General features: G+C 42.4%; 1 protein-coding gene across 4 annotated transcripts in view; it reads right to left on the minus strand.

Annotated features, from left to right (window-relative positions):
• Positions 1 to 884: 884 nt before the first annotated feature.
• FAM76A (family with sequence similarity 76 member A) overlaps positions 885 to 14604 on the minus strand; it is a 37419-nt gene continuing 23699 nt past the window's right edge. For 2 of the 4 annotated variants that reach the window (XM_513248.7, XM_001149694.7), the window contains 3 exons: positions 8699 to 8834; positions 4401 to 4502; positions 885 to 3523 (listed from right to left, as the gene is read on the minus strand). In XM_513248.7, the coding sequence (XP_513248.2) occupies positions 3437 to 3523; positions 4401 to 4502; positions 8699 to 8834 (325 nt within the window). In that variant the 3' untranslated portion in view covers positions 885 to 3436. The remainder of the gene's footprint in view (positions 3524 to 4400; positions 4503 to 8698; positions 8835 to 14604) is intronic. The other 2 variants (XM_054664629.2, XM_054664628.2) reach the window with 1 other exon arrangement.

Consider the following 14604-nt stretch of genomic DNA (forward strand, 5'->3'; position numbering starts at 1 on the left):
TTTGGGAGGCTGAGGCGGGCGTATTACCTGAGGTCAGGAGTTCGACACCAGCCTGGCCAACACGGTGAAATCCCGTCTCTACTAAAAATACAAAAAAATTAGCTGAATGTGTTGGTGCGCACCTGTAGTTCCAGCTACTTGGGAGGCTGAGGCTGGAGAATCACTTGATCCCAGAAGGCAGAGGTTGCAGTGAGCCGAGATCATGCCACTGCACTCCAGCCTGGGTGACAGAGCATGACTCCATTTAAAAAAAAAAAAAAGTTTTTTTTAAATCAAGGAACAATGGTAGTGTGGTGGGGTCCAATATTCCACTAAATGGAAGCCCCATAAGTACAATAACTTGGTTTTGTCACTGCTGTAACCGCGCTGCCTAGCACAGTGCCTATCACAACATGAGCACTTACACTGGGTAAATAGAATCACCAAGAGGCCGGGTGTGGTAGCTCATGCCTGTAATCCTAGCACTTTGGGAGGCTGATGAGGTGGGTGGATGGCTTGAGTCCAGGAGTTGGAGACCAGCCTGGATGGCAAAACCATATCTTCACAAAAAATACAAAAATTAGCTGGGTATGGTGGTGTGCATCTGTAGTCCCAGCTACTTGGGAGGCTGAGGTGGGAGAATCCCCAGGAAGTCGGGGCTGCAGTGATCTACTTGCCACTGTACTCCAGCCTGGATGACTGAGTGAGACTCTGTCTCAAAACAGTCATAGAAGAGAGAAAGAATGAGTTTATTCTCTAATGGACAGGAAATTCCCAATTAGCAGTGAGGCTTTTAATTTTTTAAGTCTATAAGCAAGACAAACTTTTCTAGGCTGAAGGGCTGAAGGGGATAACGGGGTATGTCTACTGGTAAATCAGCAAGAAATAAAAACAAAATCCAACAGTTACACTTGAGTCAATATGAATTTTTATTAACACACATTTGTCAAAGTCTGTACAAACCAAAACATTCCTGTGTTTTAAAATGTCCATTATTACAAACATACAAAGAAACAAAAGGTGTTACCAAAAGTTAGCTACTCAATTTCATGGTAAAACAGTGTCATGATTTTTAAAAATCAAAATTTCAAGACTGAGGTTTCTTCTTTCCCTTTTTGGAACTTATGGAAAGTTAGAAAATGTGTGAATTTGCTTTATATTAAATGCCAAGACCTTAAAAAAAGATTTAGTATAAAACTAAGTATGTTTTTATATTGTCATACATCATGTAACAGAATTTCAGTCCTTAAAATTAAAAAAAAAACACCATGACTGTCATTTCCCCCTAATTTTTCTCCCATAGTCAATGCAAATGCATCTGAAAAATATTATGACAGTTTATCTTTACCTAAAAGCTTCTCATTCAAAAACTTTACAAAACTATTTAGCACTGCCATTTCCCTTGCTTAGAAGGGAAAATTATATCCCCTAGTAGGGTGATATATAAGCGACATGGTCCACTGTATCCCTTATCAGAAGGAAACCACCATTTCCACATCTCTGTCCAATTATGTGTAGGACTCCATTTATGAGAATGCTATCACAAATTATAGAGCATTTGCTTCCAGGAAACGCCTAGAAGTTAAATTTAGTACTATAATTTTTTGGTAGACTGAGGTACAAATGTTATCTGCCCTCATTATTATTTCTAACTCTAGTACCCCCTGCATAAATGATTCTAGGGTAGTTGGTTTTGTTGTTTCATGGCACACATGACACACCCTAATTCCTTTCACAAACATCACATAGAGGACCTGAGAGTATGCCTAGAAGTGTAAATCTATCCCCTTTCCTGGAAAAGTAAATCCATATTCCTACAGGGTTAAGAAGGGAAGATAGGCAGGGCATACATAACTCTGGTTGAGGCAAAGCGCTTCTGAGAAGCACCTGTTTTCAATACATATCCATGAAAAGCAGGGAGTGTATGGGCTCGGGTGGGTAAGGAGTGGGGAGAAGGTATAGTGATACCACTTTTCCCAGACTCAAGAGTCCTTACTAGAGCAGCTCATGCTGACCCCAAAAATGCTCTGTAGTTCAAATATTATTCCTTTTTTTTTTTTTTTTTTTTTGAGACGGAGTCTCACTCCATTGCCCAGGCTGCAGTGCAGTGTTGCGATTTCAGCTCATTGCAACCTCTGCCTCCCGGGATTCGAGCAGTTCTCCTGCCTCAGCCTCCTGGGTAGCTGGGATTACAGGTGCATGCCACCAGGCCCGGCTAATTTTTGTATTTTTTTAGTACAGATGGGGTTTTACCATGTTGGCCAGGATGGTCTCAAACTCCTAACCTCAAAGGATCCACCCGCCTTGGCCTCCCAAATTGCTGGTATTACAGGTGTGAGCCACCGCACCCGACCATATTATTCCATTTTTAATCTGTTCATTCATGTAAAAAAAAGTTCTCTGACAGCAGCCCAGTATGACAACTGATATAAGCAAATAAAGGATTTTATTTTTTAAAGAAGTGGCAGTGTGAGAATTTAAAATCAATCACATAAAACAATCAGGAAAGGGGTGGGGAGAGAAGTGTCCAGTACAACCTGGACAACCTTGCTTTCTGCCCTTACTTAAAAAGACAGACGCTTCAAATCTTTGCTACCTCCCTTAAGTATCTCCATAAATGCTCTTCCAAGAAATCCTCCAAAAGGCACTTAGCTCCATACTTATGCATTGAATTGTTTCACCTTAGCAATCAGTTTTTAAGACTCCAAGGTAACAAGAAAGAAAAGATCTGATTCTTTTACTAAAAGCTAGTGAATAGGACTGTTTTTTTTTCAAGAGGCATCACTTTTACAAGAACTAGCTAGACTACCATTATTCCTTTATCAAGAAAAAGTTTCTTTTTTAAAAAATAAATAAAACTCTGGCTATACATAGTACAAAGTTCATACATAATACATCTGGAAAAAAACCCAAGAGTATACCCTGAAGCAAAAGGTTTATTGGAGAGAGAAAGCCTCTTCCATTATACCAAGTCTGAAGATGGCAGTTTTCAAAGTTCAGAGGGTGGCAGTGATATATAATTAATGCCAAACTGTTTGCTCATGGGTATGGCAGGATGCAATGATGGACCAAAAAAAAAACAAAAACAAAAACAAAAAAAAACAAATCATTCTGCACATTACACTGAGCAGTGACCACCACAAAAAAAAAAAAAAGAAAAAGAAAAAAGAAAAAAAAAGAATAGAACCAAAATAGAGAGAAGAGGAAGAAGAAAAAGAAAAGTCCTAATAGTGAGAGAAAGAGAGCGAGCTTGAAATCCCAAACACTCAAGCATGCAGTCTAACACAGCACAAACCAGGTGTTTCCATTCAGCCCACTGCAATCGCACAAAGAAGGATAACTGTAATAAAATAGAGATTTCTTAAGAAAGCTTGCAATTCCCACAGAACAGCCAGGTCTCCAACCCTAACCCTGGACAACTCCATTTGCTGTTGCTAGGGAGCCTCCTTGAGGTCTGTCATGGAGAGGTTATAGCTCCTGACTTCTCTGACTTCTTGCTCTTGGACAAAGCAGCTGCCTGCTTCAGGAGCTCTCGGTTTTTGGCCTAAAGAAAAAAAAAAATCAGTGTAAGAAGGATGTTTCAAACAGGATATAATCTATTTTTCATGCAGAATAAGTGCAGATGCTAAGGCAGACAATGTGGAGGGTCAGAAAGAGATGAACAATTCTAGAGGTGGAAAACAACAGGAAGCTCTAGGGCTTGAAACTTGGTTCAGGAGAAAAAAGTATTTGCCAGAGGTTAATCAGTGTACCTCAATCTCTTGGGACCCACTGTTACAAAGGGATGCTTTATGCAATACAAACTGTGAAGTGACTTCATGAGCTGGATAAACAGAATCTACAATTCAGACATCTGGAATCACATCTGGTTTATTCAAAAATCAAAGAACATACTTAATAATTCTACTGTTTTTGAGGGGAAAATATCAGAACACATCCAAGAGTGAAAGAATACAAAGTATCTACAGGCTGGGCATGGTGGCTCACGCCTGTAATCCTAGCACTTTGTGAGGTTGAGGTGGGAGGATTGCTTGAAGCCAGGAGTTCAAGACTAGCCCAGGCAATATAGCGAGAGCCCATCTCTACAGAAAAATTAAAAAATAAATTAGTGGGGTATGGTGGTATATGGCTGTGGTCTTCGCTACTTGGAAGGTTGAGGTGGGAGGATCACCTGAGCCTGGGAGGTTGAGGCTGCAGTAAGCCATGATCGTGCCACTGCCCTGCAGCCTAGGCAACAGAGAACCTGTCTCAAAAAACAAACAAACAAACAAACAAACAAAAAACTAAAAGGGGGATTAACATGATTTGTTAATACTTTGAGAAAAAAAAGAAATCTAAGAGATGATCACTTAAAATACAATCAGCTAGGTATACCAGGTAGGTACACAATTTTAGCACATAAAATAAGCAGAGTCAGTCACCTGCAGTTGTTCTGTGACTTCTTTGTGGGTTTTCTCCATCTGGTTCATTTTGGCTCTCATCTGCGATTCCTGGTACTGAAAATCAGCCTTCAACTCTGTAATCTGAGGGAAACAAGGCAGAGTAACCAGAAGAAATTTCTGTGCAATAAAAAAAAATTGCTTTCAGAGAGCTAAATGGTCACCCACATTAATGAAATCCAGGGCTCTCCTGCAGATCCGTATCTAAATCAAAACCAGGGAATTCCACACCCTCTTTTTCTCTAAAGCTTTCCTGAAAATTACACAAAGTCCTGAACTAACATTTCTGAATATTTGAGAATAATAGTTGCTACCAATTACTGAACTTTTACTATGTTGCAGAAAAACTGATTATATTACTTCAGTAGATCTTTATGATAACATTGTGAGAGTAGTAGTCCCATTTTATAGAGGAGAAAACTGATCTTTAGAAAGGGTTAAGGAATGTGGCCAAGATCATATACAGAGTTAGCAAGGGGCAGAGCTAGATTTCAAACCCCAGACCCCCTTCTGTTGACTGCTCTTCAAGGAAATTCTAAATCAGAGGTGATGTGTGAGCTGAGCTTTGAGATGTATTAACAATAGGCACATAAGGTGAGCAGGAGGGCAACCAAGCAGAGAACAGTATAGGCACAGGCAGATAAATGTGAGATAACAGAGATTATTTGAATGGCTGATGAGGTTGGAGAGATGGGCAGGCATTATGCTAAAGAGCCTGTATTCCAAGCTTCCTGAAAGCTTTGGGAAACAATCTGCTTTTGCTCCTTTAAAAACCCTAACTCTGGGCCAGGAGTGGTGGCTCATGCCTGTAATCCCAGCACTTTGGGAGGCCAAAAGGGCGGAATACTTGAGCTCAGGAGTTTGAGACCAACATGGGCAACATGGTGAAACCCCATGTCTACAAAAAAAAAAAAAAAAAAAAACAACGAAAATTAAAATAGCTGGGTGTGGTGGTGTGCGCCTGCAGTCCCAGCTATTTAGAGGACGGAGATGGGAGGATCGCTTGAGCCAGGGAGGTTGAGTTTACAGTGAGCTGAGATTGCACCACTGCCCAACAGCCTGGGCAACAGAGCAAGACCCTGTCTCAAAAAAATAAAAATAATAAATAAATAAAAACTATCTCTGCAAAGCAGTAGAAACAAGTGTTCATCTTGTCCCTGTTTTACAAAAATCCTTTTATGTGCCATTCTGATCTAGTCCATGGAGAGAATATACTTGGGCCATTTTCACTTGACAGTCATGTAGTTATGTGGATAGAATACAGATCTCTTCCCATGAATTTCCACCTTCCTAGCAGGAGAAAGCATAGCACAGTAGAAAGAACAGTAGAGTCAGAAAGACTTCCAGTCCCTTGTTCCGCCATTTACTAGCTGTGTGGTTTGGACATATTAACCTCTTTGGGTCTGTTTCCTCATCTGTAAAATGAGGTAGAAATTAGATGAATGCAAGTAAGGAATTTACATCAATGTCTTAGCTATTCAGAATGAATCACAGCATTCTGAACTTGGCAGAAAACAACATAAAGAGCCAGGGGAGGAGATCAGAAACCCCTAAGAAGAAAAATACTGGAGGCATTCTTCATCTATGAAATGATTCTAACAATTCCCACCTCAAAGGCTTTTTTTTTTTTTGAGACAGAGTCTTGCTCTGTAGCCCAGGCTGGAGTGCAGTGGCGCGATCTCGGCTCACTGCAAGCTCCGCCTCACCGGTTCACACCATTCTCCTGCCTCAGCCTCCCGAGTAGCTGGGACTACAGGCGCCCGCCACCACGCCCGGCTAATTTTTTTGTATTTTTAGTAGAGACAGGGTTTCACCGTGTTAGCCACGATGGTCTTGATCTCCTGCCCTCGTGATCCACCCGCCTCGGCCTCCCAAAGTGCTGGGATTACAGGCATGAGCCACCAAGCCCGGCCTCAAAGGCTTATTATAAGAATAAATGGGCCAGGCATGGTAGCTCATGCCTGTAATCCCAGCACTTTGGGAGGCCAAGGTGGGCGAGTCACTTGAGGTCAGGAGTTCAAGACCAGCCCGGCCAACATGGTGAGACCCCCATCTCTATGAAAAATACAAAAATTAGCTGGCTGTGGTGCCACATGCCTGTAATCCGAGCTACTCGGGAGGCTGAGGCAGGAGAATCACTTGAACCCAGGGAGGCAGAGGTTGCAGTGAGCAGAGATTGCACCACTGCACTCCAGCTTGGGTGACAGAGCAAGACCCTGTCTCAATCAAAAACAAAAACAAAAATCAGCCAGGTGTGGTGGTGCACGCCTGTAGTCCCAGCTAGCTATTCAGGAGGCTGAGGCACAAGAATCACTTAAACCCAGGAGTCAGAGGTTGCAGTGAACTATTGCACCACTGCACTCCAGCCTGGGTGACAGAGCAAGACTCTGTCTCAAAAAAAAAAAAAAAAAAAAAAAAAAAGAATAAATGAGTTAATACATATAAAGCACTTAAAACAGAGCTAGGCACGAAGTTAGCATCCAATAAAAGTTAGCTATTATTATAATAATATTAAGGCAAAATGAGATATTCTTTTTTGTTTGTTTTTGGAGACAGGGTCTGGCTCTGTCACCCACAGGCTGGAGTGCAGTGGTATGATCACTGCTCACCACAGCCTTGACCTCCCAGGCTAAGGTGATCCTCCCACCTTAGCCTCCCAAGTAGCTGGGACCATAGGTGCACACCATCAAGCCCTGCTAATTTTTGTATTTTTTGCAGAGATGAGGTTTCACCAATGGCCCAGGCTGGTCTTGAATTCCTGGGCTCAAGCAATCTGCCTGCTTCAGCCTCCCAAAGTGTTGGGATTACAGGTGTGAGCCAGTGTGCCCAGCCTAAAAATGAGATACTATTTAGAAAACCTGAAAACAAGATAACAGACATGAATCAGAGTAAGAATGTAAAAATGGAAGACAACTTCACACCATAATAAGACTGGTCTTATTCTGAAGATATTAATGTGAAGATATTAGAAATATAAGATAGAAGATATTCTGATGTGAAAATAAAATATTAACACTGAGGCCGGGCACAGTGGCTCACACCTGTAATCCCAACACCTTGGGAGGATGAGGCAGGCAGATCACTTCAGATCAGGAGTTCAAGACCAGCCTGTCCAACATGGCGAAACCCCATCTCTACTGAAAATAGAAAAATTAGCCAGGCATGGTGGCAGGCACCTGTAATCCCAGCTACTTGGGAGGTTGAGGTAGGAGAATCTCTTGAACTCAGGAGGCAGAGGTTGCAGTGAGCCTGGGTGACAGAGACTCTGTCTCAAAAAACAAAAAAAGAAAAAAAAGAGTATTAATACTGAAGATAAACTAAGATATTAAAATATTAACATATTAAAGATGGGTCACTTAGTAAGAGTTGTCAGCAGTGGAAGCACAGTGACATAAGAGTCATGGCAGAAGGCCCACATGAACGCTGTTCAGGGAAGAGGAAGAAATGTCCCATGAACTTTGAGTATTATTGTCCCACAGACATGGCCATCCCCATGAGAAGAGAAAGAGACATTAGGTTCTTTTAGCCGGACAGCACTGAACATTCCAGTTACATAACTACCTCCTCTCGTCCCAACTCTATGCTTATTCAGCACCTTCTGATTACAGCCTCTCCAGGTAGCTCATGCCAAGAACTGTGTACTGTTACATGCTCCGCTGTGAACTGAGATGTCAACACTGGTTTTTTTATACATTGTCTCTGTAAGCTCAGTTAACAAATGTCCTCTCTGCGGCCAGGGGCAATGGCTCACATTTGTAATCCTAGCACTTTGGGAGGCTGAAATGGAAGGATCACTTAAGACCAGGAGTTCAAGACCAGTCTGGGCAACATAATAAGACCATGTCTCTACAAAAAATTTTAAAAATTGGCCGGGTACAGTGGCACATGCCTGTAGTCCAAGCTACTAAGTGGGCTGAGATGGGAGGATTGCCTGAGCCTGGAAGTTAGAGGCTGCAGTAGCCATGATTGTGCCACTGCACTCCAGCCAGGGTGACACAGCTGAGACCCTGTCTCAAAAACAAAACAAAACAAAAAACAAAATGTCCTCTTTGAGAAGTGGAAGCTGCAAGTGCTGAGAAAAATCAGTTTTTTGAGCCCAACTGACTGGAGTAATGCCATCCCAAAAGTCATCTTGGCAGACAGCCAGCCTCTCCCCAGGATATCCCAACCTTGACATAGGCTCTCAACAAACATCAGTTAAAAAGGGTTATTATCATGTCCCATACCACATATCTCACCCTCGCGTCATTCTGGTCAGAGAGGAATTAACTAAACCATACCTTCTTCTCTTTCTCTAAAATCATTTGATCCTTTTGATGCAACATCTTCTTCAGGGTAGCCACTTCTTCCTTCAGTTGGGCAATGATGACAAAGTGGTCAGTGCCTGGTGAGTCCAGAGCCAGGTCTGGGGAGAAGCTAAATTTAAAAATCAGGGGAAAATATTTTAACTTGGATGGATAAACTTTTCTCTACCTGAGGATGCATCCTAGACCACTTGTCTGCAAGCTCCTAAAGGGCAGGAATCCTAGCATCAAGCACATTGCACCACACACGCTGGGCTCAACGGCACTTGCTGAGCTTAACTGCAGAGGTAAGGTGGCCATCAGATAACTCTACGAACCAAAGCCACAACCTGGCAGCATCCCTGCAGCATCTTCTCTCACATTTAGGACTGAAATAAATGCCACATCCCAAGAGCTAAGGATACTGTTTCAGGTTCCTTAAAGATCCCCAGCGATGTACTAGAAAAACCATCCTAATTTTTGTGATTAGATAAATTCCTTAGAATTCCAGATAAATTATAAACTGTGAGCTCATGCATTTTTCTTTAATGCTCCCCTCAGAGCTCGTCTTTCAGGTCCTTGTCTTCTGTCCCAAAGCACCGCAATGCAGTCAGTGTATCTGCCGAGAAGCTGCTGGATTCCCACCCAGGAGCAGTCAGTTCTTTTTCAAAAAAGATGAAACAGGAATGAAGCCAGCTTCCCCTACACTACAAATGGCCTGCAGATTGTCATTTCCAATATCAGGAATTCTGTAACATTGCTTTAGTAAAGGAACAAAGAGGTGGCAAACTCCAGAGTCACACAACAACTTGGGCTTTTAACAGATTCCTCCCAATAACAGCATTAGAGCACTCTATTTTGTCAAAGTGCCAGGTGGACTCCATGTCCTTTTAGCAGAGCCTCTTAAGAAGGGGCAGTTTTAGGCCGGGCGCGGTGGCTCACGCCTATAATCCCAGCACTTTGGGAGGCCAAGGCAGGCGGATCACCTGAGGTCAGGAGTTCGAGACCAGTCTGACCAACATGGAGAAACCCCATCTCTACTAAAAATAAAAAATTAGCCGGGTGTGGTGGCGCATGCCTGTAATCCCAGCTACTTGGGAGGCTGAGACAGGACAATTGCTTGAACCTGGGAGGCGGAGGTTGCAGTGAGCCAAGATTGCGCCATTGCACTCCAGCCTGGGCAACAAGAGCAAAACTCCGTCTCAAAAAAAAAAAAAAAAAAAAAAGGGATAGTTTCAGGAAATCTGCAAAACCCCAAAATTATATGTACAATTTTGTCTATACATATAATGGGTGGTTTTTAGAGTGAGGATCCATAGCTTTCAATGGCCAGTCAGAAGTGCCTCAGACTCAAAGCAAGTTAAGGAATCACTGCCAAGAGGGTCAAATCCTGTTCTCTAGAGAGTTCCCAAAGAACGCTCTTTACTTTTCCCAGGACAATCTTTAAAGTAAAACACAAACCTGTTTTTCCTAAGCAGACACTGGAATACTCATTCTCAACTCCCTATATATAGCAACGACTCACTGTTCCTATATCCTAAACCACATCTAATAGCCAACATTTCTCTACACAGGAAGAAACTCCAAATAGCAAGCCTAACCAGTGGACAAACTACCTCACAGTTACCAAGTCAAACATTTCTATGGCTAGGACTGGAAGACATAAATAATCGACAAGAATATTCCTACCCTCCTCTCAGTTTACATGAAGCATATGAGAAGACCGTCAGAGGAAGAATGAATCAATGCTCTCATAACTAATGAATGGATGGAATTACTGCATAACAAAAATAAATGCAAAATCATAAAACAAGGTGTGCAGGAGAAAGTACTGAAAGGACCTATTACAGTCTCCACTAGTTTCAGATCTGGAAGCACCCTTAGAGCTGCAGTCTCACATCTGTTTCAATACCTGCTAAGGACCTGTCTTTCTTCAACTGAATAGAGTCTATTTAAACCCATAACTAGAGTAATGAGCTAATGTAAGTAACTTTTTGTTGTCCCCAAGCCTCTTAATGCCCTACCCTTCCCGCTTCTTGTGAGAGGATTCCCCCCATACCAATAAATAGTTGACAACACCCATCCTTTCTATCCTGTGTTAGGGACTGACCTCACTAACTCTCTTTTTTCTTTTTTTCTTTTTGAGACAGAGTTTCACTCTTGTTGCCTAGGCTGGAGTGCAATGGCATGATCTCGGCTCACCACAACCTCCAGCTCACCACAACCTCTGCCTCCTGGGTTCAAGTGATTCTCCCACCTTAGCCTCTCAAGTAGCTGGGATTACAGGCATGCGCCACCATGCCTGGCTAATTTTTGTGTTTTTAGTAGAGACGGGGTTTCTCCATGTTGGTCAGGCTGGTCTCGAACTCCCGACCTCAGGTGATCCACCCACCTTGGCCTCCCAAAGTGCTGGGATTACAGGCGTGAGCCACCGTGCCCAGCCCTCACTAACTCTCTAATTCCTGGTTCAGTAAGAACTACTAGAAATGAAAAAAGATGGCTAGGGTAACAAGGCAGAAAAACCAGTCTCTTTCCTAATGGCTCCAAAGACAGGGAACTACTACTTCTCCAGAAAAATTGTCTTTTACAAAAGCTCGTACTGTAAGAACAATTTTCTTGGGTTGAGCCAAAAGCTGCCTCTCTATAACCCTATATATTGGTCCTGAGTCAGTCCTCAAAGGCTATACAGATTAAGTCTAATCTTTCAGGCACATTTCAGACGGAGAATAAAATGAAACTACGAGTTAAAAAAAAGAATGTCCTTTAGAAACAATAAACCACAAGCTGTGCCTGAGTGCCACCAGCTGTTGTGGCTGCTTTTTTGATTGCCTATGGAACAATAAACAAACATGATTAAAAAGTAGCCAGTGTATTTTCTAGAGGAAGGAAAACTAGAAATTAACTTAGATTTTCCTAAAATTGAAAAGTTTTTGTTATAATTTCAACAAACAAATTAGGACATATTGAGACAGAGACTGTGGATTTTGTAGGATACTTAGAAAAAAAAGACTAAAGCATCTTATAAAGCCATTTTTGAAAGCTAAAATGTGTTCTGTCTAAAAAAAATGGAAGGCTAATGGATAAAGAAAAAGGAGGAAAAATAATCAAACATACCTCAATATTAAATAAGAGAAGAGAATGTGGTAGTATAGAAAGGTCAATGAAAAACCATTAGGCAGCAACTTGCAGAAAATATGGGGAATAAAAATAAAAGAATAAGAGCATAAATTTAAAAGTATATGAATATTTTAGGGGCTGGGTCTGGTGGCTCATGCCTATAATCCCAGCATGTTGGGAGGCCAAAGCAGGAGGATCACTTGAGGCCAGGAGTTCGAGACCCCATCTAAAAAAAAAAATTAGCCGAGTGTGGTGGCATGTGCCTGTAGTCCCAGCTACTTGGGAGGCTGGGGTGGGAGGATCGTTTGAGTCCAGGAGGTCGAGGCTGCAGTGAGCCATAATTGCGCCACTGCACTCCAGCCTGGGTGACACAGTGAGACCTTGTCTCAAAAGAAAAAAAAACAAAAAAAGCCAGGCATAGTGGCTCATTCCTGTAATCCCAGCACTTTGGGAGGCCAACATAGGAGGATCACTTGAGCCCAGGAGTTCAGGACTGGCCTGAGTAACATAGTGAAACCCTATTTCTACAACAAGTACAAAAATTAGGCGGGCATGGTGGTGCATGTCTATAGTCCCAGCTATTTGGGAGGCTTAGGTGGAAGGATCACCTGAGCCCAGGAGGTCGAGGCTGCAGTGAGCCAAGATCGTGCCACTGCATTCCAGCCTGGGCAACAGGGTGAGACCCTGTCTCAAAAAAAAGAAAAAAGAAAAAGAAATGGGTAGCCAGTGAAATTTTGGTTTGGATGACATTAAAAAAGGACTGTCAAAAAAAATGTCAGAATGCTTTTTTCAAAGCAAAGTAAATGCAGGGAAAAAAAACCTACAACAAGTAAAGAGGACAGCAAAGTGGAATTTATCTTGTGCTATGAACATTTAAAAAAAAGAAATGCAAACAAGTAGAATAGAATGTTAAAAATGCTAATGCAGGAACATTTCAAATGGGTATGAAAATAGTTTTTGTGACAGCAGAAAACATTTCCAAATTTTCAAATTATAAATTACTTAGAAAAATAAATTAGCATGTCATTTTAAGGAAAAAGTTATCTCCCCTACCTTTTTTTTTGAGACAGAGTCTCACTGCCTAAGCTCAACTGCAGTGGCGCAATCATGGCTCACTGCAGCCTCAACTTCCCCAGGCTCAGGTGATCCTCCCACCACAGCCTCCTGAGTAGCTAGAATTACAGGCACACGCCACCATGCCCAGCTAATCTTTAGAGATGGGGTTTCATCATATTGCCCAGGCTGGTCTCAAACTCCTGGGTGATTCACCAGCCTTGGCCTCCCAAAGTGCTGGGATTACATGTGTGAACGACTGCGCCTGGTCAAAATGATCATTTAATATCTTTTCTGGAGGACACCATGAAAGACCATGTACCTATGTCAAGGATCAGCTTTCTACTTGAGGAAAACAGCATTGCTGATGACTGGATGCAATAAAACACTGAACAGAAAACTTGAGTTTTTAGCTTGGTGTATCCATAGCAATGGACAGCAAGAATAGTGGCAGTATCTCAAGAACAAAATAAGCTAATAGAAAGTGAACATTAAGGACTGGTTGGTTAAACTGGAAGATACGAACGAGCTTTTTCCAGGTCATTCAAACACAGCCTGGATCATAAATGAGCACAAAACAGAAATGAATCTAAAGCCATAGGTCTTGGCTTAGGCCTTTATAAAGCAGGGCGTTCAAAAAGTTCATTCCTTGAAGTAGTTTTTGCAGGGTCACATGCCCTGGCAGAGGTGATGGACAACCTGTGCCACATCTCTTTCTTCACAATGGCCAGAATAGCTTCTGAGAGAACAGTAAAGCTGGCCGGAAAGATGATCTTTATGGTTCCTCCCCCCATGTAATCTGACTACCTGAATTAAGCATTCCAGAAGGTTCAATTCAAGAAGTTTAAAAATCAATGAAACTAGTTCTAAAAACCTTGTAGAGTCTGAAAGCAAGTTAACAAAAAAGGCAATGGGAAAGAATGTTTTGTATCCCTCTAAATAAACAAAATCAGTCCTGGTAAGCCTATATGCTGGTCTGCTCCTATATCCACTACTGGCTGGGAAAGAGAACTGTGAATGGGAGGAGTTTTCAGGATGGAGATGATTTCAAAGATCTTAGGAAGTGTGTCAGGTGGTTTCACTTCAGGATGCCCAGGCCTGGAGGAACAGAAAAATGGTTGGTCCCAACACTTTGTTGAGAAGCAGCCCACTGTATCAACACAGATGGGACACTCTGGATATTAGGACCCAAGCAGCTCACAAGAGGAAGTACCACTGATGAGGGGAGAGGAAAGTGAGGACTAAAAGTATGCATTTAGACTGGCTTGAAATGAAACAAAAATATGCAAATGCATCTCATTCTCTCCTGATCCAGAATCTGCACTGGGCTGGCTTTCTGAATGTTAAGGAAGTGTGGATCCTCACAAATTTGGCAACATTGCCTTAATCCCAACCTGTCTTTACCTCTCAAGATCAACTCCTCTCCTGCCTGCAGGAAGATATGGGCAGAGATCACAAAGAAAAGCATCCAGCTCTGGACTTCTTAGAATTAGTGTAGGGGAAGCTGGGCAAGGTGGCTCATGCCTGTAATCCCAGCACTTTGGGAGGCCGAGGTGGGCAGGTCACTTGAGGCCAGGAGTTCGAGTCAACATGGTGAAACCCTGTCTCTACTAAATGTACAAAAATTAGCTGGACATGGTGGTGCCCCTGTAATTCCAACTACTCGGGAGACTGAGGCATGAGAATTGCTCGAACCCAGGAGACAGAAGTTGCAGTGAGCCAAAATCGCGCCA

This window comes from Pan troglodytes, chromosome 1 (assembly GCF_028858775.2).
Source record: "Pan troglodytes isolate AG18354 chromosome 1, NHGRI_mPanTro3-v2.0_pri, whole genome shotgun sequence".
Classification (NCBI taxonomy): Eukaryota; Metazoa; Chordata; class Mammalia; order Primates; family Hominidae; genus Pan; species Pan troglodytes.